This window comes from Mustela erminea, chromosome 4, assembly GCF_009829155.1.
Source record: "Mustela erminea isolate mMusErm1 chromosome 4, mMusErm1.Pri, whole genome shotgun sequence".
NCBI classification, from domain to species: Eukaryota; Metazoa; Chordata; class Mammalia; order Carnivora; family Mustelidae; genus Mustela; species Mustela erminea.
The window spans coordinates 118,034,985-118,062,520 of record NC_045617.1 but is presented as its reverse complement, the minus strand read 5'-3'; the positions used below and the strand labels follow the sequence as shown (position 1 = coordinate 118,062,520).

The following is a 27,536-nucleotide window of genomic DNA, read 5'->3' as shown; positions in this document are numbered from 1 at the left end:
AATAAAAAAAGACAGATAATAACAGATATTGATGAGGATGTGAAGCAATTGGAACTCCAATGAAACACAGCTGGTAGGGCTGTAACATGGTGTAGCCACTAAGGAAGACAGCCAGGCAGTTCCTGAAAAAGTAAATTAGAGTTACCATTTTACCAGCAGTTCCATTCCTACCCAACAGAAATAAAAGCTCATGTCCACACAAAAACTCATTCTTGCATGTTCATAGCAACAGTATTCATAATACCCCCAAATAAGAAACAACCCAAATGTTCATCAGCTGATGAATGGATAAACAAAATGTGGAGTATCCATATAATGGAATATTTTTGACCATAAAAAGGAAAAGAAGTGCTGATTCCTGTCATAACATGGATGAACCTTGAGAATATGCTAAGTGAAAGAAGCTAGTCACAAGAGACCACGTATTATGTAATTCTGTTTATATTAAATGTCCAGGATAGGCAAATCTATAGAGACAGAAAATAGAATAATGGTTACCAGGTTAGGGGAAATAAGGAAAATGGGGATGATAGCTGAAGGGTACAGGGTTTTTTGGAAGAGTTTTTTTGGAAGAGGGCTATGAAAACGTTCTAAAGTTGATTAAGCTTATGGTTGCACAACTCCGTGAATATACTAAAAACTGTTGAATTGTATATTTTATTTTATTTATTTTATTCTATTTTTTAAAAGATTTTATTTATTTATTTGACAAGCAGAGATCACAAGTAGGCAGAGAGGCAGGCAGAGAGAGAGGAAGAAGCAGGCTCCCTGTGGAGCAGAGAGCCTGATGCGGGGCTCGATCCCAGGACCCTGGGATCATGACCTGAGCCGAAAGCAGAGGCTTTAACCCACTGAGCCACCCAGGTGCCCCTGAATTATATATTTTAAATGAATATGTATATGGTATGTGAATTAATTTCAGTAGGGATGTTATTAAAAAGAAATAATAGCTGAAAGTTCCAAGTTTGGTGAAAAACAGATTTATAGGGGCACCTGGGTAGCTCAGTCGTTAAGTGTCTACCTTCGGCTCAGGTCATGATCCCAGCATCCTGGGATTGAGCCCCACACCCAGCTCCCTGTTTGGTGGGAAGCCTGCTTCTGACCTCTCCCACTCCCCCTGCTTGTGTTTCTTCTCTCCCTGTGTCTCTCTCTGTCAAATAAATAAAGTCTTTAAAAAAAACAGCAACAGATTTATAGAATCTTAAGAAGCTCAGTCAACCTTAAGCAGGATAAATACAAAGACTGTTCCAGGTACATCACAGTCATACTGCTGAAAAGCAAAAGAGAAAGAGAAAAACTTGAGAGAAGCCAGAGGAAAATGACTTATCACACAAAGGAGAACAGTGATCTAAATTAAAGGTGCGCTTCTCCTCAATAACAACAGAGGCAAGAAGACAATGGGATGATATCTTTAAAATTCTGAAAGAAGCTCTCAACCTAGAATTCCATATCCAGCTTAAATATTTTTTAAAAATGGAAGGTAAAGGCATTTTTAGACAAATGAAAACTGAGAGAATCCTAGTTGTACGATAAGAGATAATGGCATGTCTGGGTGGCTCAGTGGGTTAAAGCCTCTGCCTTTGGCTCAGGTCATGATCCCAGGGTCCTGGGATGGAGCCCTGCATCAGGCTTTCTGCTCAGCAGGGAGTCTGCTTCCCCCTCTCTCTGCCTGCCTCTGCCTACTTGTGAACACTCTCTGTTAAATAAATAAAAATTTAAAAAAAAGATAATGAAGAAAGTTCTTCAGATTGAAGAGGAATGATAGCAGGTGGGGATTGGGATCTATAAGAAAGAGAGAGGAACACTGGAAATCTAGGTGTAAGAGACACCTAGATTTTTTTTATTCTCAGTTTCTTTAAAAGACAAGATTTATGTCTTTAATAGTATTTATTAATACTATTTTGTAGGTCTGTGACATATGTACAGTAGCTCTCCTCTTATCCATAGTTTTGCTTTCCATGATTTTGGTAACCTGTGGTCACCTGCAGTCCAGAAGCAGATTATCCTCCTGACATGTCATTAGAAGGTCAGTAGTAGCCTGACGCCGTGTCATAGTACCTACGTCAGTCACCTCACTTCAACTCATCCCGCAGGCATTTTATCATTCTACATCATCCCTAGAATGGTGAGTACAGTAAAATAAGATATTTTGAGAGAGACCACATTCATATAATTTTTATTACAGTATATACTTATAATTGTTCTATTTCATTATTATTGCTAATCTCGTACTGTGCCGAAATCATAAATTAAACTGTCATGTATGTATTACGTTATATGTATGTATATATATATGTTATGTAAATACATAAACGTATACAGGTTTATGTATTAATAGAAAAAAAACCCAGTATATATAGAATTCCGTTCTATCTGCAATTTCAGGCATCCTCTGGGGGTTTTGGGATGTAGCCCTTGTGGATAAAGGGGGACTACTGTAGATGTAATATATATGACAATTTAGTCCAAAAGGTGAAGGGCAGTAAATGAACTATTTTGCAAAGGTTGCTATATTCTTATGTGAAGTAGTACCATGTTAGTTGTAACTAGATTGTGATAAGTTTACATATTGTTTCCATAGAGCAATCTGTCTCTCTTTCTGACACACATGTAAAGAGATACAGCCAAAAAGCCCATAAAATAGTTACAATGAGATACTAAAAATAATTAGGTTAACCTAAAAAGAAGGCAGTAAAGGAGGAACTGAGGGGGGGAAAACGGATGGCGCAAATAGAATGGTAAACCAAAATCTAACCAGTATCAATAATTACATTAAATGTAAATGGATTGACCATTCCAGCATAGGTTGTCAGACTGGATGAAAAAGGGCTAAACACAGATTGAAAGTGAGAAGATGATGAAAGGTACACCATGTGAACAGTAAGAGAAGAATGCTGGAGTAGCTATATTACCATCAGGCAAAATAGACTTCAAGACAAAGTTTACTGCTAGAAATAAACATTTCATAGGAAAGGGAGCATTTAATCAGAAAGACACAATCATTAATGTATATGAACCTAAAAAAAGAGCTTCAGTACACATAAAACAAGGGGGTCCTGGGTGGCTCAGTTGGTTAAGCATCTGACTCTTGATTTTGGCTCAGGTCATGGTCTTGGGGTCAGGAGATCAAGCCCCACATTAGGCTCTGCACTCAGTGGGGAGTCTGCTTGAGATTCTCTCTCTCCCTCACCCTCTGCTCTTTCCCCATCCCCATCTCCACCTGTGTGTGCATGTGTGCACTGTCTCTCTCTCAAATGAATAAAATCTTTAAAAAGAACAGTTAAAAAAATACACATGAAACCAAACAAAAGCAGAAAGTTCAACAATTAAACCAAAGAATTAAAAGCAGAAAAGGACAAATCCACAGTTATAATTTGGTGTTTTTAATACTCCTCCCTCAGTAGTTGATAGAACAACTTGAGAAATATAAATAACGATACAGAAGCTCTGGGGGCCTGGGTGGCTCAGTCGCTTAAGCATCTGCCTTTGGCTCAGATTGTGACCCCAGGGTCCTGGGATCTAGCCCGTGTGGGGCTCTCTGCTCAGCAAGGAGCCTGTTTCTCCCTCTCCTTTTGCCCCTCTCCCCTGCATATGCAATCTGTCTCACTCTCTCAAATAAATAAAGTCTTTAAAACAAAACAAAACAAAAATACTTACTTAAAAAAATCTGAATAATATTATGCATTGCTTTGCCAAATTGACACAGAATACTCTAAGTAACAACTGAAGAATGTGTGTTCTTTTCAAGTGCACAGGGAATGCTCACCAAAACAGACCACACTCTAAATTATAAAATATGTTTCAATACATTTCATAATATTGAGAAGATAGTGTGTTCCCTGCCTATAGCATGGAATTAAACTAAAAATCAATATCAATAATATAACTAGAAAGGCTCTGCAAATTTGGAATATTTAAAATACATTTCTAAATAGGTCATGGTCAAAGAAAGCATTATAAAAGAAATTAGAAAATATTTCTAGCTAGTTGGCAATGAAAATTCAACATATTAAAACTTGTGGGATGTAGCAGATAAAGTGAGTATTGAGAAATATATAGCTTTAAAAACTTATATTAGGGAAAAGTTTAAAAAATCAGTGATTGAAGTTTCCAACTTAAGATGCTAGAAAAAGATGAGCAAAATAAATTCCAAGTAAGTAGAATAAAGGAAAAAAAGAAATCACTGAAATTGAAAATAGGACAAAAACAGAGAAATATAATACAGAAGTTTTTTTTTTTTAATACCAAATTAACCTTTAGTGAAACTGATCAAAAAACAATAATAAATACTATGAGGAATGAAAGAGGGTATATAGGGGCACCGGGGTGGCTCAGTGGGTTAAAGCCTCTGCCTTCGGCTCCGGTCATGATCCCAAGGTCCTAAGATCGAGCCCCACATCGGGCTGTCTGCTCAGCAGGGAGCCTGCTTCCTCCTCTCTCTCTCTGCCTGCCTCTCAGCCTACTTGTGATCTCTATCTGTCAAATAAATAAAATCTTTAAAAAAAAGAAAGAAAGAAAGAGGGTATATAGATAGATCTTACAGATGTTAAAAGGTACTAAGGGATGTTATGAATATCTTTTGTCAAAAAATTCAACTTAGATGAATGCACATAATTATTTGAAAAACATAGCTTACCAGAACTGGCAGTGAAACAGAAAACAGAATATGTGAGTAGCCTTATTAAAGAAATTGCATTTGTTATCAGAACCTTTTTTTTTTTTTTTAAAGATGTTATTTATTTATTTGACAGATAGAGATCACAAGTAGGCAGAGAGGCAGGCAGAGAGAGAGGAGTGGGGGGAAGCAGGCTCCCTGCTGAGCAGAGAGCCCGATGCAGGGCTCGATCTCAGGAACCTGAGATCCTAGCCAAAGGCAGAGGCTTTAACCTACTGAGCCACCCAGGTGCCCAGAACCTTTTTTTATAAAGAAAACTCCAGGTCCAGTTTTTTTTTTTTTTTTAAGATTTTATTTATTTATCAGAGAGAGAGAGGGGGAGAGAGCGAGCACAGGCAGACAGAATGGCAGGCAGAGGCAGAGGGAGAAGCAGGCTCCCTGCCGAGCAAGAAGCCCGATGTGGGACTCGATCCCAGGAGGCTGGGATCATGACCTGAGCCGAAGGCAGCCGCTTAACCAACTGAGCCACCCAGGCGTCCCAAGGTCCAGTTTTATTGATGACTTCTTTTGAACATTTAAGTAAGAAATAATACTCATTAACACAAATTCTTTAGAGAAATAGAGAAGGGAAACACTTCCCATCTGTTTTAACATGGTAACAGAAGCCTGACAGATGTTGCAGACAACATGAATGTCTATGTAGAAATTTTATGGCTTTTTAAAAAAAAGTTACTAGAACTGATAAGTTAGCTTAGCAAGGTTGCAGCATACAAGATTAATAGATAAATATCAACTTTTACAAAGATTGGAAATGAAGAAGTATAATCTTGTTATACTTCATAATAAGTATAATTCAATTCACAGATATAATTGTTTACATAGAAAATCCTAAGGTGGGGCGCCTGGGTGGCTCAGTGGGTTAAGCCGCTGCCTTCGGTTCAGGTCATGATGCTGGGGTCCTGGGATCGAGTCCTGCATCGGGCTCTCTGCTCAGCAGGGAGCCTGCTTCCCCCTCTCTCTCTCTGCCTGCCTCTCTGCCTGCTTGTGATCTCTCTCTCTCTGTCAAATAAATAAATAAAATTAAAAAAAAAAAAAAGAAAACCCTAAGGAACCTACAAAACAACCACTAGAATTAATAACTGAATTTAGTAAGGTAGTAGGATACTAGGTCAATATAGGGATGCCTGGCTGGCTCAGTCAGTGGAGCGTGTGACTCGATCTCAGGATTGTAGGTTTGAGCCCCATGTTGGGTGTAGAGATTACTTAAAAATAAAATCTTAAAAAAAAGTCAATATAAAGATATCACTTTTATTTCTATTTTCTAGCAGCAAACAACTAGAAAACATTTCAATTTCCTTTAATGATAAATAGTCCTTTACTATACATATATATGTATATACATGTATGTATGTATATATATATGTATATATAAAGAAAAGATGCATATGGAGAACTACAGAACATTGCCTAGAGAGGTTAAAAAAGATCCAAATAAATATGCCTACAATGATTATATACTGTGTTCAAGGATAGGCTGACTCATTTTTGTTAATATGTTAGCTCCCCAAATTCAGCTATGCAATCCCAATTAGAATTTCAGCAGGTGCTTTTTTTTCTTCCTCCTACAGAAAGTGGCAGGCTGATTAAAAAATTTATATAGAAATGAAAAGGACCTAGAATGGCCAAAATAATCTTGGAGAAAAAAGCCGAATGAGGTTTATACTACACTTTCAAAACCTAAAATGAAGTTGCCATAATAAGACCAGTGTGGTATTGGCATAAGAATGAAGTAGATCAGCAGAACAAAATACAAAGTTCAGAAATAAGCCATTGTATATAAACTGCACCTTAAATGAAACAGTTAAAAACTTTGAAAACAAAAATCCAGAAGGACAGCATTTTCTTCTAAGAAAGGCATATATCTGTTCATGTATTAAGTTTTGAGAGTAAAACCTGTTAGGGCAAACTTCTAAGACTGAATGGCGTATTCCGGCGTGTTATCTAGGATGGAATAATGTTAGCTACTTTAGTGGTCGAGATGGTTTGTTTAGGTGATTTAGGGACCCCGTGTTTAATCAGTGGCTTGATATGTTATATTTTTGCTAAAAGATATACCTGTGGTGTGGCTGGAGGGTGAAAATACTTTGATATGAATTTGGGTAGGAGGCTTAGAAACCAAGGCCTGAGCTGTGATCACCTTAGTGGGAAAAGAAATGAAGGAAGTGAAGTGTATTTGCAGACATTTTTGCTCTTGTGGGGTTCAATTTCTGTGGGACCTGAAGCAGACTGCTTATTGCAACTTATTTACTGTATTACTAACAATAAAAGTACTGAATTTCAGAGTAGAAAATTGAGTGAATGCGGGGTTGTCTCATTTCTGCCATTGACTTATTGCAGGATTTTAACCACTGGCTAGCTGGACAAGTCATTTAACTTCCCGGCCATTTGCAAATTGTAGATTTGGACTAAATGCTTGTTTAAGATTCCTTCTACTCTGAAATTCTGTGAATCTGAAAGTCTAAGAATTCTCACTTCCTAATGTGGTACATTTTCACAAAGATGTCGGAGAGTCTCTCTGTTGTCTCTTTGGCAGATTGCAATCCCCTGGCAGAAATGAAACCTGATCAAAATCTGTTTCTCCAACTTGGTTTCATCTTAGCTTCTATGCTCTATAACAGTAACAGATGGCCAGAAAAATGTTTCCCCACATACTTGAAGTGGAATAAATAGAAGGCTTCCATTAGCCTTTTCAGCAACCCTGGAATCAGTGATACTGTTCCTCAATTAGGAACACAGATGCTGAGTAAAGTGGTTTCAGATCAGATCTCAGATCTGGTTTCCTTGGTTCAGCGAACCTCCACAATCCTCTACAGCAGGCCCTGTGGATTACCTTTTTACCTATTCTTTGTTATTACTATAAAATGCAGTCGAAATCAGTTGAGGAATTCTTACTGCGTTTTTTGAGAAGCTAATGATATGCTATCCATCTTTTGTTGAATACTAAAAGTAAATACTAAAAGATAAATGAAAAAGTTGGGGGTGCCTGGGTGGCTCAGAGGGTTAAGCCTCTGCTTTCAGCGCAGGTCATGATCTCAGGGTCCTGGGATCGAGCCCCGCATCAGGCTCTCTGCTCAGTGAGAGTCTGCTTCCTCCTCTCTCTCTCTCTGCCTGCCTCTCTGCCTACTTGTGATCTCTATCAAATAAATAAATAAAATCTTTAAAAAAAAAAAGATAAATGAAAAAGCAAATATTTATCATTATTACTGTTAGGGGAGAATAGTCATGGTGGTCCACAGATCTGCATGTAATCTCTAGAGAGATTCTTTATTCCGATAGCCAAAATTATATAATAAAAGGAAGTTTATCCTGTTGGTTATCCTGTGCCCTACCTGGAAATATGAATGATCACATTTCATCTGGAAAAAAAAAAAAAGTGATCACTTTTCATCTGAATCTTTGGGGCAGGAAGACAGGTTCTCCTGGGTTTTGTAGTATGCCAAGAGGCTGGTGAGCAGGCCTCACTGAGATTAGTCTGTTGTCCTGGCTGGCTGGTGTTCACACACTTGCACTTACTTCCAAGATCAGCCCACCCAGTTACTGTCAGGATAAATTGGTCACAGGGTTCTCTCCTCCACAGAACTGCCCTGAAGAAGTCAGTGCTGTCATTTGCCAGATGACATGGTTACAAAGTTCATAGAACTCTGCTGGTTACCACCTATAGACCTGTTTTTAATTTGTTGTTTTTTAATTTGTTGGTTTTAATTTGTTTACAAGCTTGATTTTTTACTAGCTTCCTTGATAATTTTGTTCCCTGTCCTCAGTTCTCTTGTGACCCAGTAGTATTAGAGAGACAAGAGGTGAAAATCTATTCTTGGAGCCAGAGTGGGATATAATGGAAAGGCTTTGTAGAGAACATTAATTCAGTTTCAACCTTGTCCAGATTTCAATTTGTAGACACCTGGGTAGAAAGGATAGAAATAGGCATACTAGGAATGGAAGATGATACACTGAGATAGAAAGAGATCTGAGGGATTGTCTCTTCAAGACATCTTGAGTCCTAGGATAATAATATAAGCCTCCTAAACCTTTTTTAAAGATAATAATTTAATCCTTGTCTAAAGACAGCAGTGGAATCCAGAAATAATGATTACTGTTTATTTATTGAGCACTTAAATGCCAGATATTTAATGTCTATTAGTTAGCTCTATAATCCCAGCAGTCCTGTAAAGTTGACTGAACAGTTAGTCACAGCATTAGCAAGTGAGAGAGCCAGGTTTTGAGCCCAAGTCTAACTCTAAAGCCCATGCTCTTAAACACCACGCTATAATAAGGATAGAAGTTGAAAACATTTCTGTTCTTGAAGAATTAATTGACTATGCATCTCTTTTCCATCTTGAGCCTCCCATTTTCCCTTCCCTGAATTACTTTAGCTGGTTAACTGAAAACTCAAACCATTTCCAAACTTTAGAGAAATGCAGATTCCTTACTCCTGTCCCCATTGTGATGCAGCATATCTGGAGGGCAGCCCAATAATCTGCATGTTAATATAAACATATGCCAAAGTGATTCTACCCATGTGATCACAGGACCATCGTTTGAGACACAATACCCTAAATAGTGGCAAGGTTAGGTTGAACTATAACACAATCTCATACTTTTTTTTTTTTTCAAGGCTTGAAAAGTAACATATTTTATATGGAGCTGCAAATAGTTTTGCATAGAACACAATGTAGAAGTTAGATACATGGTGCTTATTTAATATAATCACTTCCAGAATGTCAGTGCTAACATGCAGTATAACTTACTTTTGACTGTGTTTATATTTCATTCAAAGTATGTCCCTCTTTTTTTTCAGAGAGGAACATCCTTGAAAAGTCCCTATTACTTTCCTTTCTTAAAAATGGTTTTTATCAGAATGACTGGGTGGCTCAGTCAGTTAAGCAGCTGTCTTTGGCTCAGGTCATGATCACAGGGCCCTGGGATTGAGCCCCGCCTTGGGCTCCTTGCTCAGTGGGGAGCCTGCTTCTCCCTCTGCCTGCTCTGCCTGCTGCTCCCCCTGCTTGTGCTCATTCTCTGACAAATAAATAAAACCTTTAAAAAAAAAAAAAAAAGGAAGAAAGAGGGGCGCCTGGGTGGCTCAGTGAGTTAAACTTCTGCTTTCAGCTCCCTGGGATCAAGCCCCGTATCGGGCTCTCTGCTCGGCAGGGAGCCTGTTTCCTCCCCCCTCTCTCTCTCTCTGCCTGCCTCTCTGCCTACTTGTGATCTCTGTCTGTCAAATAAATAAAAATAAAATATTTTTTTTAAAAAGGAGGGGGAGAAAGAAACTTGTCTTTTGGGTCTAGAGAATAAAATTGGCTCATACCCCCAGTAAATGTTGATTAAACATTTTTTTATGAATTGAAGTCAGTAAAAGTATGTGTAAGGGTATAGGATTTTATTTTACCCTACTTAGAAGCTAATAATTAGTCTGCTGTAGTTCATGTGATGCTGACAGAGCACAAGAGACTTCTGGATCAGAGACCAAGGACTTTATTACTCATAGTCCAGAAGTAGCATAAGCATGTTTGCATTAGTTCCCCTTGCCCCCTCAAGTCCCATTAGAGTGGCGCAAATGGATGTTTACACATAAGTTCTAAGAATGGAGCATTGAACTTGGGGAATCCGTTGTTTTTGTAGTAAGTGATAAGCATGTCTGCTCTGTGTCCTGGTGGTGCATATTACTTTATCTCCCAAAGCTGATATTTTCAAACACAGTCCTGAAAAGTGGCCTGGGTAAGCAGTGGTCAGGGTCATGCATTTTTGGCATATTCAGCAAGACACGTAGGAATGTGAGAGACCCATGGAGGAATAGCTCTCCCAACAGCAAGTACATATAATAGGTAATTGATAGAAATCTTAGAATTATTGTGAAATAGTTGCTGCACAAAAAAGTATAGAGAGTAATATAATGAATAGCGCGACAGTCACCTCCCAACATGACAAGTAAGTATTATTCGTACAGATGCAGTTTCCTGTGGATCCTTCCCCTTGTCTCATAGGTAAGCAGTAAAAAATTTTTACTATCATTTAAAAATCGTTAAAGAGCCTTTTTACATAGTACCATTTTAGGCACCGTAGAAAAAAATGGTGAGGATACAACTCTTGCATGTCACGATCTTATGGTCCAAGGACAACCAAAATCACTAAAATATAGCTTAGTCATGGGAAAGGATATATGTGAAAAATACAAGTCGGTAAACAATATGTAACTCTAAAGTCAGTTATTAGCATCTAATATATGTAAGGACTAAGTATAGTTATGGACGGAGGGCAAAATAGAATTCATTATTGGGGTGGAAAATAGTGACTCTGAGAGGCAGCAACAATGAGAATTACAGGCATGAGATTTGTCATAGACAATTTGTCATACAGGTGAGAGGGATACGCTGTGAGTATCTGACCTTACATTGATCTAACCAGAAAGATGGGAGAAGGGAGCTTGGGAGTAGGTAGCCTGCAGGATAGTTAGCTGAGAGGTATGTAGGTGTGTCAGATGACCATTTTGATTAGGAGGGACAGCTGAGACTGAGCCTCTGATGTCACAGGACTTCACATCTAATCACACAGGGGTGGTTACATAGGCGAGAATTAGAAACTATCCAAGATCCTCTGTGATTATGACTGAAATGTGTGTAGCAGCTTCCAGAGATGTAGAAGAAAAAAGGTTTCATGTGAGTTGCAGCAGTGAGGGAAAAAGCCTCAGTGAGAAGTCTTGCAGTGGGCCTTGAATGGCAAATTGTGGGGAGAATGCTTCAGAAAAGGGGGAGGCAAGAGCACATGAGCAGACTGGAGAGACTAAGTGTGAGACAATTGAGAAGACTGACCTGTGGGAATTATGTCCAGGTGACTTGACCTATATGTAGTTTCCCATGGTCTGCATTTTGCTGATTGCTTGCTTATGGTGCAGTTCAGGGGTTTCCCTCTGTTTCCCTCAGGGTTTGTCCTCTGTATTTCCTACAAATTAGCAGGTGGACCTAGTAAAGCATGATGAGATTTAGGCTCATTTGCAGGACTGTAGGCGTGTGTGGGGGGTCTTCCTTGATCACATGAGTAAAGGTATGTGTAAGGGTCTAGGATTTCATTTGACCCAACTTAACAAGCCAGCAATTAGCCTGTTACTGTTTCACTTTCTAACTTCATAATAAGTATGACTTATTTTCTGAGATATCCTGGTCAGTCCACTGCCCCCTCCCACTTTTGTCTGTACCATCTCTTCTCTTTATTTCTGTTTTTCCTTTCTTGCTCAATTTGGATTTCTCTCAGCAGTTTCTTTTCAGTGTGGGTGCCCTATCCTAGGAAGGAGCCTTGGTTAGTTCCCTGAGTTTAAAAAGCTAGACTGCTCCAGGTCCTTTGGGCCTCCCTGGGGACCCCTTGCAGTGGACTCAACCCCATTAGTTTTAGTCTCTGCAATCAGATTGGACCACACTGCTTTTCATTTAAAACTTGGCTAGCTTGGGCTTCTTCCGTCCTCTGGTCTGTCAGAGGCCCTATTGCTTTCCCTCTGTGTTGATCTGCACAGTGGCTTATAGCACTTGTGTCTGCTGGGCCTTGATGTTTTTCCCTCTTTATATGGAGTTTTATGAGGATGATTTGTCTTCTAGTTTTGTAATAGGTACTGTCCGTGGGCTTTTTTTTAAGAATTTTTTTTTTTAAAGATTTTTATTTATTTATCAGAGAGAGAGGGAGAAAGCGAGCACAGGCAGACAGAATGGCAGGCAGAGGGAGAAGCAGGCTCCCTGCTGAGCAAGGAGCCCGACGCGGGACTCGATCCCAGGACGCTGGGATCATGACCCGAGCCGAAGGCAGCTGCTCAACCAACTGAGCCACCCAGGCGTCCGTGGGCTTTTTGTGGTGTTATCTAGTTGCTCTGTTTGAATGTGGGGATTCAGAAATAACAAAGGCTATGTTGCCACTGCCATTTCTCCAGAATCCTCTTTGTAGGTGCTTGAGTAGAAAGGTCACACAATAATGAGTAGAATGGTTGGTCTGACCTAACATGTTACTTGGCATAGAGACAGTGTGGTCATTAGTCACACTTGTTCTTTAACTTTCTCTTTTCTCCAAATTGAAAAGTGTTGGCTATCATGCCCGTTTAGTGGATTTCCATGGAAATAATAGCTTCTTACCTTTACTCTTTTCAGGTTCACCAAGAATCTTTCCCCAGACAAAATCAATTTGAGCACCCTGAAAGGGGAGGGTCAGCTGACCAACCTGGAGCTGGATGAAGAGGTTCTACAGAATGTGCTGGAGCTGCCCACCTGGTTAGCCATTACTCGGGTCTACTGCAACAGGGCCTCCATCCGGGTGAGAATGCGGGTCAGAGTGCTGTTGCTGTCCTTGGCCAGCAGGCATGTTTTCTTGAGGGGCAGCTCCCACAGCCCTGAGTGTTGCTTTCCTCTTTCAGATCCAGTGGACAAAGTTGAAGACACACCCCATTTGCTTGGTAATGGCCTTTCTTGATTGCAAGTAATCAAATGGGGATGGCTGGGATGGGATTTTAAAAGATCTGAGAGGAGATGGGGAGGAGTCCTGACAGGCTAACCCTTTTGGGGCTGGTGTTTGCTCTGTCTGGTTTGTGAGCTTCTCTCTGAGAGTGACTGTTTTCTGGGCTTATTCTGAAATTACTGTGTGGTGTAGCAGTTAGCACTGAGACACAAGACCAAGTAGTTCTCGGTTGTTTTGCCTTTTGTTTTTTATAGCAAATTTTGCTGCCCAGGTTCTACTTCTGGATTTCCTTTGGAATCTTGACAGAGGAAAAAATTAGAAATCTAGTTCATGTTGACTATTGGGTGATTAGCTGAAAGCCCTTCAGGAACTCACCAATATGTATTTCATCCAAAAACTGGAATCCCCAGGGATGGTAATACCTCTGTAACTTGGGTTTATATTGTAGTTTTCTGCTGTGAGCTAATCCTATGCTTGTCCCGGAGTTCTGCTGCTAACGGACATGGAAGAGGAAAGATGAGGCCTCTCCTTGCATTTCAGTTTGTTCATTCATTTGACAAATATTTATTGTCTGCCCACTGTAGGCACAGCACTCAACTAGGCAGTACAGCGTAGGGATGGATAAGATGCACCGTGTGCTGTGTGGGTTTTTGTGCAGATGCTTAGCTCTCCGTGGCTTTTATTTCAGTGTCTGGATAAGGTAGAGGTGGAGATGAAGACATGTGAGGAGCCTCGGCCCCCAAATGGACAGTCTCCTATTGCCCTCGCTTCTGGACAGAGGTTAGTTGCTTAGGTCCCTTTCATTTCCAACATGTTAACTGTTCCATATCAACTTTTAGTGAAAAATGAACTTTTTATTTGGGAATTTTCCAACTTACACTAAAATGGAGAGAATGGTATAATCAACCCCCAGGCACCTAAGATCTGATTTCAACAGTTGTTAACATGTTGCCATTCTAGTTTCACCTTTTCTTGGCTGTGTGTGTGTGTGTGTGTGTGTGTGTGTGCGCGCGCGCGCGCACGCTTGTACGAGCATGGCATGCACTGTAGTCTTTGAAAGCAAATCCCAGACACCATATGATTCCATCTGTAAATACTTCTAGATACTGTGTCTTTTTTTAAAAAAATATTTTATTTATTTATTTGATACAGAGATCACAAGTAGGCAGAGAGGCAGGCAGAGAGCAAGCTGGGGAGAAGCAGGCTCTCTGCCTAGCAGAGAGTCTGATGCGGGGCTCGATCCCGGGACCCTAAGATCATGACCTGAGCTGAAGGCAGAGGCCTTAACCCACTGAGCCACCCAGGTGCCCCAAGATACTGTGTTTTTAACAGACGGGGACTTTGAAGAAAGAAAGAAAAAATACACAAAACTATTATCACAATCAATAGAATTAATAGGAATTTGTTAATATTATCTAATACTTATTTCATATTCAATTTTATGAATTGTCTCTAAAATATTTTTTCCAATGCAGTATGGCTCCATAGAGCTCCACATATTACATTTAGGGATATGCCTTTTAAGGCTTTTTAGTTCTAAACAACCCCCCACACCCACTCTTTAGTATTCTATTTATTCTTTGTAGAAACTAGATTTTTTTTTTTAAAGATTTATTTATTGACAGATCACAAGTAGGCAGAGAGGCAGGCAAAGAGAGAGAGGAGGGGGAAGCAAGCTCCCCGCTGAGCAGAGAGCCCAAAGTGGGGCTGGATCCCAGGACCCTGGGGTCATGACCTGAGCCGAAGGCAGAGGCTTTAACCCACTGAGCCACCCAGGCGCCCCAAAACTAGATTGTTTTTGATAAAGAATTTCCTACATTTTGTATTTTGGCTGATTGTGTCCTCAAGGATATATTTTAAATGTTTCTCTTTTAACCTGGTAGTAAGATTTAAAGGCTTGATTTGAGTAAATGTTTTTGTTTTCTTGGTAAGAATGCTCTAAAAATTATACCATGTATTTCCTATTGTATCAGGAGACACAAAATGTTCCTTTGGTTAAGATTAATCAGTGGATTCAGATAATGATGGCCTGATTTATCCATTGTGATTAAGGTCCTCATCTACTTCATCTCATGGTGTAAGGACCATTGATAACCATTGATGATAATTGTGTAGGTCTGTTATATTTCACTGTTGATGCAAAACAGGGATTTTATAATTCTTTTCTTCCTATTACATTTATTAACAATAATAGACTAGCAGTAATCTCTAAGATTTTTTGTGGGTGTGGGGGGAGGATGAAGGAGAGTTATCCTTTTGGATTCATGTTTTTTTAACAGCTTTATTAAAGTATAACTGACACAAAATAGACTACATGTACAAAGCATACAGTTTGATAAGTTTTAGCATATGCACACCATGCAGTCATCAACACAATCAAGACAATGAACATATCCATTAACCCTTAACCATATTGTTGTTCTCCCTTATATTCCTTCCCTTTCCTTTCTCATGCCCTCCTATCCCCAGACTGGGGGGTAAAAGCATGGCTTTCTGTGACTATAGATTAGTTTACATTTTCTATAATTTTATATAAAAGGAATCATAGTATGTAGTATGTACTGGTTTTTGTCTGGCTTCTTTTACTCAGCATAATTATTTTGAGATTCATCCATGTTGTTGAGTGTATCAATAGTTCATTCCTTTTATTACTGAGTATTATATTCCATTGTGTGGGGAGATTAGAATTTGTTTATCCATTTGCTTGTTTTTTTTTTGTTTTTTAATCCATTCACTTGTTAGTGGACACTTTATTTTCAGTGTTTGGCTATTATGAATAATGTTGCTATGAACATTCATATACAAGTTTTTGTGTGGTCATGTGCTTTTATTTCTCTTGGGTAAATGCCTAGGAATGGAGTGGTCAGGTGGTAGGTATGGTAGGTAAGATTTAGCTTTTTAAGAAACTTTCTTTTCTTTCTTTCTTTTTTTTTTTTAGGATTGTACTTATTTATTTATTTGACAGAGAGTGAGAGGGAACACAAGCAGAGCAAGTGGGAGAGGGAGAAGCAGGCTCTCTGCTGAGTGGGGAGCCCAGTGTGAGGCTCGATCCCAGGACCCTGAGATCATGACCTGAGCCAAAGGCAGATGCCCAACAACTGAGCCACCCAGGCGCCCCAAACTGCCAAACTTTTCCAGAGTGGTTTACTATTTTACATTCTTTTTATGCTTTTACATTTAAATTTTCTTACATCCTACACTTCCATTTACTTTAAAAAAAATGTTTGTTGTATTTCATACATTTATAGTCGTTATTTGTTTTGATATTCAGATGTCCTTATCTTTGGCCAGGGAGAGCCTTTCGAAGTCACTGCCTGTGTCTTTTGGAGAAGACCCCAGTAATCTGACATTTCTCCTAAGGAACGCCAGTTCCTTTTAGTGAGAAATCTTATTTAAAGAGAACAGTCTGGGCAAAATTGTATTCATTGAGTTGTTATTGCAATAAGGCCTTTTACACATTCAGTTATAGGGTAATGGTATTTTTAAAAAAGAGAAAAATAAATCATGACAATATGCGGATATTTCTCAATTCAAAAAAAAAGAGGATTTTAAAATAACTGTTTAGATTTAATGTTTGTATTTTTTGTTCATATGCTGTACCATGGTTCCTAACAACAATAATATAATAAACAATTCACTTTTTTCAATTGTTTAAAAAAATAACAAAGCCAGTATTGTAACTATCAATAAGACTACTGAGTATGGTAGATTTCTGTGTGCATGTATGTGTTTTAAATTTATGATATATCCCTCTAGAGAAGTATGGTCGAATGCTGTGTTTTAAAGTCACTTGAAGTCATTTTTCATACGTTCAGGATGCCAATTTGACATACAGAGAGGTTTTTTGTTTTTTGGTTTTTTTTTAAGACAAATTTTGCAGTTTTTGGCTCACAATAAAGTTAGAGGAAGGGGCACAGATTTCCCATATCTCCTTGCCCCTGTGCATGCATAGCCATCTCCATTATCAACATCCCCCATCAGAGTAGTACATTTGTTACAGTGGTTAACCTACATTGACACATCACAATTGCCCAAAGTCCATAGGTCCCATTAAGGTTCACTCTTGGTTTTGTACATTCTTTGGGTTGGGAAAAATGTATAATGACATGTATCTACCATTATGGTATTTTCACAGCCCTAAAAATTCTGTGTGCTCTACTTATTTATCTCTATTCCTGCCCCAACCCCTGAAACCGCTGATATTTTTCACTGTCTCCATTGTTTTTCCTTTTCCAGAATGTCATATAGTTGGAATCACACAGTATGATTCATCTTTTAATTTTTTTTACTTTTTAAAATATGTTATTTATTTATTTATTAGAGAAATAGAGAGCACAAGTGGGGTGAAGGGCACAGGAAGAAGCAGACTCCCCCACAGAGCAGGGAGGCTAATGTGGGGCTTGATCCTGGGATTCTGGGATTGTGACCTGAGCCTAAGACAGACGCTTAACCAGCTGAGACATCCAGGCACCCCCATCTTAACCACTTTTTAAAAAAAAATTTCTTTTCAGTGTTCATTGTTTATGCACCACACCCAGTGCTCCATGCAATATGTGCCCTCCTTAATACCTACCACCAGGCTCCCTAACCCCCAACCCCTGCCTCTCCAAAATCCTCAGTTTGTTTCTCAGAGTCCACAGTCTCTCGTGGTTCGTCTCCCCTTCCAATTTCTCCCAATTCACTTCTCTCCATCTCCTAATGTCCTCTGTGTTATTCCTTATGCTCCACAAATATGCAAAACCATATGATAATTGACTCTGTCTGCTTGACTTATTTCAATTAGCATAATATCTTCCAGTCCCGTCCATGTTGATACAAAAGTTGGGTATTCATCCTTTTAATGGAGGAATAATACTCCATAGTATATATGGACCACATCTTCTTTATCCATTCTTCCACTGAAAGGCATCTTGGTTCTTATCACAGTTTGGCAACTGTGGCCATTGCTGCTATGAACATTGGGGTACAGATGGCCCTTCTTTTCACTACATCTGTATCTTTGGGGTAAATACCCAATAGTGCAATTGCAGGGTCATAGGGAAGCTCTATTTTTAATTTCTTAAGGAATCTCCACACTGTTCTCCAAAGTGGCTGTACCAACTTGCATTCCCACCAACAGTGTAAGAGGATTCCCCTTTCTCCACATCCTCTCCAACACATGTTTACTGTTTTGTTAATTTTAGACATTTTAACTGGTATAAGGTGGTATCTTAATGTGGTTTTGATTTGAATTTCCCTGATTGCTAATGATGATGAACATTTTTTCATGTGTCGGTTAGCCATTTATATGTCTTCGATATTGGCCATGGCAACTTCTTTCAAGATATGTCTCCAAAGGCAAAGGAAACAAAAGTGAAAATGAACTTTTGGGACTTTATCAAGAACAAAAGTTTCTGCACAGCAAAGGAAATAGTCAGCAAAACAAAGAGGCAACCCATGGAATGGGAGAAGATATTCACAAATGACACTATAGACAAAGGGCTGATATCTAAGATGTATAAAGAATTCCTCAGACTCAACACACACAAAACAGATAATCATGTCAAAAAGTGGGCAAAAGACAATGAACAGACACTTCTCCAAAGAAGACATACAAATGGCTAACAGACACATCTTTTTTTTTTTTTTTTTTTTTTTAAAGATTTTATTTATTTATTTGACAGAGAGAAATCACAGGTAAGCAGAGAGGCAGGCAGAGAGAGGAGGAAGCAGGCTTCTCGCGGAGCAGAGAGCCTGATGCGGGGCTCGATCCCAGGACCCTGGGATCATGACCTGAGCCGAAAGCAGAGGCTTTAACCCACTGAGCCACCCAGGCGCCCCTAACAGACACATCTTAACCACTTTTTTTTTTAAGATTTTATTTATTTATTCGACAGAGAGAGATCACAAGTAGGCAGAGCAGCAGGCAGAGAGAGGGGGGAAGCAGGCTCTCCACTGAGCAGAGAGCCTGAGGCAGGGCTCGATCCCAGGACCCTGAAATCATGTTTCTCAGGGGCTTAACCCACTGAGCCACCCAGGCGCCCCTTAACCACTTTTAAGTGTAAAGTTCAGTAGTGTTAACTCTACTCACATCCTGCAACAAATCTCCAGAGCTTTTACATCTGAAATTGGAACCCCATATCCATTTGTATTGGTTTGCTGTGACTACCATGACATAATGCCATAGACTAGTTGCCTAAATAGTTGAAATTTATTGTTGAAATTTCACTAAATTTCAAATAAGTTGAAATTTATTTTCTCACAGTTCTGGGGGCTTGAAGTCTTATTATCAAGGTATCACCAGATCCTGAGGCCTCTCTCCTTGGCTTGCAGATGCTGACTCCTTAGCATTTCCTCACATGGCCTTTTCTCTCTACCTGCTCATCCCTAGTGTTGCTTCATTTTTTCCCTTTAATTGAAGTATAGTCGATATACAGTGTTTTATTGGTTTCAGGTGTACAATATAGTGATTTGATAGCTCTACACATTATGTAGTGTTCATATGATAACATGATATATGATATCACACATATATGTGATATATACATATATTTAATATATACATATAATATATATGTGATATGATATGATATGATATCATATCATATGATATATGATTATTATGTGATAACATGATATAACATATGTTAGTGTTTATATGTTCATATGATATTAATGATAAGTATAGTTATCATATATTATTGCAATAATATTCACAATATTCCCTGTGCTGTACTTTTCATTCTTATGACTGATTTATTTTACTACTTGAAGTATGTACCTCTTCATCACTCCACCTATTTTGCCCACTCCTCTTACTCCTCCCCTCTGGCAACCACCAGAGTGTTCTGTGTATTTATGAGCTTGTTTTGTTTGTTCACTTGTTTTGTTTTTCAGATTCCACATATAAGTGAAATCATGTATTTTTCTTTATCTGACTTGTTTTACTTAGCATAATACCTTCTAGGTTCACCCATGTTGTCACAAATGGTAAGAGTTCATTCTTTTTAATGGCTGAGTAGTATTCCATTGCATATATATATATCACATCTTCTTTATTTATCTATTGCTGGGGCAATTGCATTGCTCCCGTTTCTTGACTATTGTAAATAATGCTGCTATAAACATAGGCGTGCAGATACCTTCTTGAATTAGGGTTTTCTTTTTCCTTTCTTTTTTTAAAAAATATTTTATTTATTTATTTAACAGAGAGAGACATCACAAATAGGCAGAGAGGGGGAAGCAGGCTCCCTGCTGAGCAGAGAGCCCAATGTGGGGCTCGATCCCAGGACCCAGAGATCATGACCTGAGGTGAAAGGAGAGGCTTAACTCATTGAGCCACTCAGGCGTCCCAAATTAGGGTTTTCATTTTCCTCAAGTAAAGACCTAGAAGTAGAATTACTGGATCATATGATACTTCTCTTTTTATTTTTTTGAGGAAACTCCACATTCTTTTCCACATGGCTGCACCAAATCGCCATTCGCCGCACTAACAGTGCACAAAGGTTTCCTTTTTTTTTTTTTTTTTTTTAAGATTTTATCCATTTATTTGACAGTTTGACAGACAGAGATCACAAGTAGGCAGAGAGGCAGGCAGAGAGAGAGGAGGAACCAGGCTCCCTTCTGAGCAGAGAACCCAATGCAGGACTCAATCCCAGGACTCTGGGACCGTGACCTGAGCCGAAGGCAGAGGCTTTAACCCACTGAGCCACCCAGGTGCCCCTTCAAATGTTTCTTTTTCTTCACATCCTTTCCAAAACTTGTTTCTTGTTGTTTTGATACTAGCCATTTTGACAGATGCGAGGTGATAGCTCATTGTGGCTTTCATTTGCATTTCCCTGATGAGTGAGGCTAAGTATCACTATCACTCTTAATGGTTTTTTTGTTCAACAGAAATGATTAATTCTAATGTAATGTAATGTATGCCTTTTTTTTGCCCTTTATGCTTAACCCTTTTTGTGTCTTAAGGGTCTCTTCGTCTGAAGGCATGAAGATACTCTCTTTTGTTTTCTTCTAAAAGTTTTATTGTTTGACCTTTCACATTTAGATATAATCGGTCTTTTTTTTTTTTTTTAAGATTTTATTTATTTGTTTGACAGAGGGATAGAGATTGCAAGTAGGCAGAGAGACAGACGGAGGGAGAGGGGGAAGCAGGCTCCTTGCTAAGCAAGGAGCCTGATGTGGGGCTCAATCCCAGGATCCTGAGACTGTGAGCTGAACCAAAGGCAGAGGCTTAACCACTGAGTCACCCAGGCACCCTGATATGATTGGCCTTAAAATGATTATTTCTTTTGTTTGATGTAAGATAGGAGTTAATATTATTTTTTCTCTGTCAATCTCTTCAAAATGACCATGTGCCATTATTGAAAGACCATCTTTTCCCTACTGCTCTGTCACCACTATTATAAATTAAGTGTCTCTCAATATAGTTGTGATTTGTGAGTACGGTTGAACATTTTTATGTTTAATATCATTTGCACTTCCTTCTCTGTGAACTGCCCATACTTTGTCCCATTTTTATTGGCCTGTATTTTTGTTTTCAGTTTCTTGAAGCTCTTTATACATTAGAGATGTTAGCCCTTTGTGATATAAATTGGAAATACATATTTTTTCCAGTTTATAATTTCTACGTCTTCTTTTTATCTCTTGTAATGAGAACTGATTTCATTTATGTGTCAAGAATGTCTGTGTTTTTCTATATCCAGGAGGACTTTAAGATGGCCTTTGTTCCTCTTCTTACCATTTCTGACCTCTCACTGTGGAAGTCCAGCTATGCTTTTTGGGATATATTTGACAGGGTAGAGTTGGGATTGTTCTTGACCTCTTGCTCACCTGGCTGTACTTCTTTCCTCTTCCCACTACCTTTGCAGAGTATGCTGTGTCTTTGAAGGTTTTATAAAAATCTAGCATTTCCTTTCTTTAGTTATACCTCCCCTCATGTACAACATTCACATTTGGGTAGTTTGTGGATTATAAAAATATTTTTTAATTCATTCTTTCTAACAAAAAAGAGATTATTTCTAGGTCAACTCTTTTTCTTTTATTTCATTACTCAAAAAATCCAATTAAGAGTACTGCATCATAAAACATTTTCAAAATTTAAAGAATGTAAGTAGAAATAGAGAGAGATAAAAGAAAGAAATCATCCATAGTTCTAGCACCCAAAGAGAAACTGTTAATAATCTTGTCTGATGTCTTCCACTGTAAAAAGTGCATACAAAGTCTCACCTGCTTCTGAATATTGGTCTCCCTCATTTGTTGTAGTGAGTATGGCTTTGCCGAGAAGGTGGTGGAGGGAATGTTTATCATCGTCAATTCCATCACCATCAAGATTCACTCCAAGGCTTTCCACGCTTCTTTTGAATTGTGGCAGCTCCAGGGCTACAGCGTCAACCCCAACTGGCAGCAGAGTGACCTCCGTCTCACCCGCATCACTGACCCCCACCGAGGAGAGGTGACAGCCCCAGTATTGCAAGAGGAGAGAATGAGGAGATTCAAAATAGGACTGGTTTTTAAAGGATATTATTCCTGCTTTGGGGTTTTCCTCAGATATGTCCCCCATTCCTGTGACCCCAAGAATCCCAGTGTTACTGCTACATGCCTTCTTCTTTTAGGGATCTCTGATCCACTGCATTCTATTGGTAGGATCCCAACTGAGAAATAGGTGGGAGTTTCTTCCTTGCTAGTCTTTTCCCTCTTAGACTTCCTGCCTCTTGGTTAATTTCATCCATAGAATTAAAGGATTTTACTTTCTCTCCTTTTAGGTTCTAACATTTAAGGAAATAACTTGGCAAACACTTCGAATTGAGGCAGATGCTACAGACAATGGTGATCAGGACCCAGTCACCACTCCACTGAGGCTTATTACCAACCAAGGCAGGATCCAAATAGCCCTCAAGAGAAGAGTGAGTATGTTCTCTGCCCTCGTGAAAACTTCTATCTTTTGTTCTCTTAGACAACCTTAGAGTTGTTGTTCTCTGTTTTTTTAATGTTACTGGCCCTAGGAGTGACAATCAAAAGTGGCAGGCCTATACTTCAGTGTTGCACAGAACATTTCTGTGAACATTTGCACCTCCTTGTCACCTGAATTTTGGAAACCACAATTTTTACCTATACATAGGGACACCGACATAGACACCTGGCAGTTGACTACTGTTTTCTTGTTAACCACAGAAAACATTAGTAGTTTCGTAAGAAATTGAATCTCCATAGTGTTTGCTGCTTTCTTTTCATGTTCTGGGTATTGAAAAGCCTCTCTGAAATTAATCAGGCAATAATCACGTTGAGTTGGAATGATACCAGATGTTGAACCCCATGTTTTGTGTGGCCCTTTCAGACCAAAGATTGCAATGTGGTAGCCTCCAAGCTGATGTTCCTGTTGGATGACCTGCTCTGGGTGCTAACTGACTCGCAGCTCAAGGCTATGATGAAGTACGCAGAGTCACTGAGTGAGGCCATGGAGAAGTCAGCCCAGCAGAGAAAGAGTCTGGCTCCTGAACCTGTACAGGTTAGAGGCAAAACAGACACCCTTTGGGGTAGGGGGTGGCTAGAGAGATGGAGGGCCAGACCTAATTCATACCAACATAGGTGAGGTCTAGACTTCATTAGGCATTTTTGGGGCATTTGTCATTTGCATAGGCTTTGTTTGTGCTTCTAATTTATTCTATTCATTGGGTGCCTCTGGTGTGTTAGCTATATAGTACTAGCCACTGGGAGGAAAAGTAGAATAAGCCTCTTGTTCCTGTCTTTAGAGCTCTGACTGCCTTACAGTGTGGACTGTAAACAAATTATTATAATAGGAGGTGGTTCGTATATAAGTAGACACTATGCCATGAGAGCACGAAGAAGAGGCATCTAACTGCATGGGCTGAAAGGGGGCATTTAAGAAAGACTATTGGAGGAGGCAGTGTTTTGGCATCAGTAAGCTAAGTCCTGGGGAGTGAGAGCTTGGGGGCATTTCAGACCTAAGAACAGCGGTACTCTGTCTAGAGTTACAAGACTAATTATAACGAGGCTTTTTGGAGTTTGGGTTCTTTAGGCGGGACAGGTCTATGTAAGCTATCAGGTGAACAGTTACGGGAGAGAGCAGCCATCTCATGAAATTGTGGATTTCTCCAGACTGAACTAAAGCTTAAGAAAGGCTGTGAGGAGCTCTCTGGGTTTGGACTTATATTTTTGCTCTCTGTCACATGTAGATCACCCCACCTGCTCCCAGTGCCCAGCAGTCCTGGGCCCAGGCGTTCGGGGGCAGCCAGGGCAGCAGCAACAGTAGCAGCAGCCGCCTAAGCCAGTACTTTGAGAAATTTGATGTGAAGGAGTCCTCCTACCACCTGCTAATCTCCCGCCTGGACCTGCACGTTTGCGATGATAGCCAGTCCCGAGAGCCAGGTACTCTGGTCAGCCTGAGCCTGGGCCTGGTGCTCCGTCGGCACCTTTGCTTTTCTCAAGATGGGGAGTGCTTTGGGAAGCTTCCCCCCTTAATCCCATCCATTCCTTGGGCCTTGGTCTCTGGTGGTCTCTTGCTCTGTTGGTGTGAGGTAGTGCTTTTAGCGTTTTGGGTGTGGCGGGACCAGCATCCAGATTTAGTAAAATACAGAGGCCAGCACTCTCGCAGGCCTCACTGAGTCAGAATCTTCAGGGGCAGAGCTCAAGCAGTGTACACTTTTTTTCTTCCCTGCTTATCTTGGGCAGTGCTGGCCACTGGTATGAGCTTCTAGGAAAGTAAATTCAAGTATAGGAAGCTCCAGGATTTTCAGGCTTTTGAGTCAATTTAAAGATTTTTTTATGTGTAAATACCTTCTTCCCAAGTAAAAGGGTTATATTGTATTCTCATCATGCTTTTACAAATTGATTGGGGCAGTTAGCCTTATATATGCATATAGGTTTATTCAAAATGAAAAAGGAATTGACTCATTTTCTCCCTTCATGAGCCTTGGGGAACTCACTTAGCCTCTTATTTAACCTTGAATTTCTTCATTTGCAAACTTGAGTTAAATCTTACCTGACTCCTTCACCTCATTGGTTGTTGTCAGGCTCAACTGAAATAATATACTGAATTTGGAGGACCTTAATTAATGGCACATACTCAGTATTATTATCCCTCTGCTGCCTGTTCCTTTAACACTCTGTCTGCACTCCTTTATACTCCCCTCTGCACCACCTCTTGGCTTGAGATGCTCTCATATGGTAGATTTTTCTCGTACTGCCTTATCGTTTCTGAAGGCTATGTCTGCCTCTTGATGACACCTAAACTGTTTCCTCAGGGGGAACTTACTTTTTCTTCCTAGGACTCCAAGCAGCATTGTCTCTCTTGCTTAGCTCTTCCTTGGTGTTGAAGTGACTTCAACCTCCATCTACTCCTACTCGGAGACAGCTAAAAGGAGCCGTGACAACATAAAGATTGCTTTTGCAACCACAAGAAAGAAATTGCTCACTGGGTTGCCACCCACTTATTTTGGAAGTTCTTTCCTAAAACAATTATTGTTTTGTCTTGAATCCTTTCACAGGTCTTTATTTAAGAGCATATTATTGAAAAAAAAAGTATATTATTGAGAGTTTCATCCTCTTGCTTGGTGAAGGGTAGGTAACACTATCCCCTTCATATGGCCATGACCCATAATGCACACTAAGTAAGACGTGAATGACTAGCCTCCCCTGCAGCCCTCATGTATTTATTTATTACACAAAATAAATCTATGTGGTAGAATTTAGGGAATTTTTAGATGAGATATATTTAGATAAGGAGATAACTCCCATCCCACCTTACCCAGGTGTGGTGTATGACTCTGTAAGGAACAAGGAACAGAACAAGTTCTTGTGAATTTGACTCTTCTCCGAGGATTTGGGGTGTAAAGGGAGGGGAGAACTAGGTGGGACAGAAAGGGCTATATGATTCTCTGGAATTGTTCTAATATGCAGCCATATATGACTACTGCTGGCTGATCCAAATTGAGATGGGCTGCAAATACAAGGTACACAGGGGATTTTGAAGATGTAGTAGAAAACCAGAGTGTAGAATACCTTGATAATTATTTTCATATTGATTTATGTTGAAATGATAAAATATTGATTATATTCATATAAGTAATAGTATGTATTAAAATTAATTTCACCTTTTGAAAAAACTTTTTCATATGATTACTAGAAAATTTAAAATTACTTATGTGGCTCACATTATATTTCTAATGGATAGCATTGCTCTAGAACTGTTTGTCCAGTATAGTAGCCAATAGCTACATTTGGCTGTTAAAATTAAATAAATGATGGGCGCCTGGGTGGCTCAGTGGGTTAAGCCACTGCCTTCGGCTCAGGTCATGATCCCGGGGTCCTGGGATCGAGTCCCGCATCGGGCTCTCTGCTCAGCAGGGAGCCCGCTTCCCCCTCTCTCTCTCTACCTGCCTCTCTGCCTGCTTGTGATCTCTCTCTCTGTCAAATAAATAAATAGAATCTTTAAAAAAAAAAAGATTAAATAAATGAAAAACTTCCGTTCCTCATTTGCACCAGTCACATTTCAAGTACTCAGTATAAGCTACAAACCATAAAAGATTTTCATCATCACAGAAAGTTCTTTAGGACAGTGCGGCTCTAGAGGGTCCTTAAAGGCTACATTTTTGGTTTTTTTTGGTTTGGGTTTTCTTGTTTTGTTTTTGTTTTTGTCTTTTGGTGAAAAAATTTAGATTTAGCTAGCTGGACTCAGTTTAGATGATCCCAGTTTTGTTGGCAACATCCAAAGCCTCAGTCAGGAGCCAGATGAACATATGCCGCCCTCTTTCTATCAAGCCTGATTTCAAGGTGTTGACCTTGGCCATGTCAGTGTCCTAGAGTTTCTTCACAGCCTGTTTGATCTGATCCTTGTTAGCCTTGACATACATAATGAACACAAGTGTGTTGTTGTCTTCTATTTTCTTAATGGCTGACTTGATGGTCAGGGGGGACTTGATGAGAGCATAGTGATTGGGCTTGTTTCCCCTGGGGGTGCTCTTTTGAGGGTATTTGGGTTGCTAGGTGATGTGCGGATCTTTTTTTTTTTTTTTTTTTGTGACTGTGGATGCCTTTCAACACCACTTTCTTGGCCTTCAAAGCCTTTGCTTTGGCTTCGGCTTTGGGAGAGGCAGGGGCTTCCTTTTTCGCCTTTGACACCATCTTTGTGAAAGGGATCTACTTGCTTTTTCATTAAGGGACACCATAGCCTGGGATGTTGGGCCCTTGAGTAACATGCATACCTCTCCCTTGGTATTGGAGGTGAAATTATTGGAAACTGGTGGGTCCTTGGTGACAGTTTGGCTTGAGGTGGGGTAGCACTATCTCTTAAAATAAAATTGGAACAGTTTATATTCCAGCCTTCAGAGAAGAGGCTACTGGTTGATGGGGAGGAGTGTCACTTGCCTGTTTTTAACGCTTCTTCCTTGGGATGAGACCTGTGACCCCAAAATTTTCTTTATCACTCTTAAGGCCATGC

At 39.7% G+C, this 27,536-nt stretch overlaps 1 protein-coding gene across 1 annotated transcript in view; it reads left to right on the top strand.

Annotated features, from left to right (window-relative positions):
* Positions 1-27,536, top strand: part of UHRF1BP1 (UHRF1 binding protein 1) — a 66,547-nt gene that overhangs the window by 16,346 nt on the left and 22,665 nt on the right. Inside the window, exons 2-8 of the mRNA XM_032340572.1 lie at positions 12,796-12,958; positions 13,059-13,097; positions 13,788-13,879; positions 22,343-22,532; positions 22,843-22,983; positions 23,415-23,585; positions 24,274-24,466. Of these exons, the coding sequence (XP_032196463.1) occupies positions 12,796-12,958; positions 13,059-13,097; positions 13,788-13,879; positions 22,343-22,532; positions 22,843-22,983; positions 23,415-23,585; positions 24,274-24,466 (989 nt within the window). The remainder of the gene's footprint in view (positions 1-12,795; positions 12,959-13,058; positions 13,098-13,787; positions 13,880-22,342; positions 22,533-22,842; positions 22,984-23,414; positions 23,586-24,273; positions 24,467-27,536) is intronic.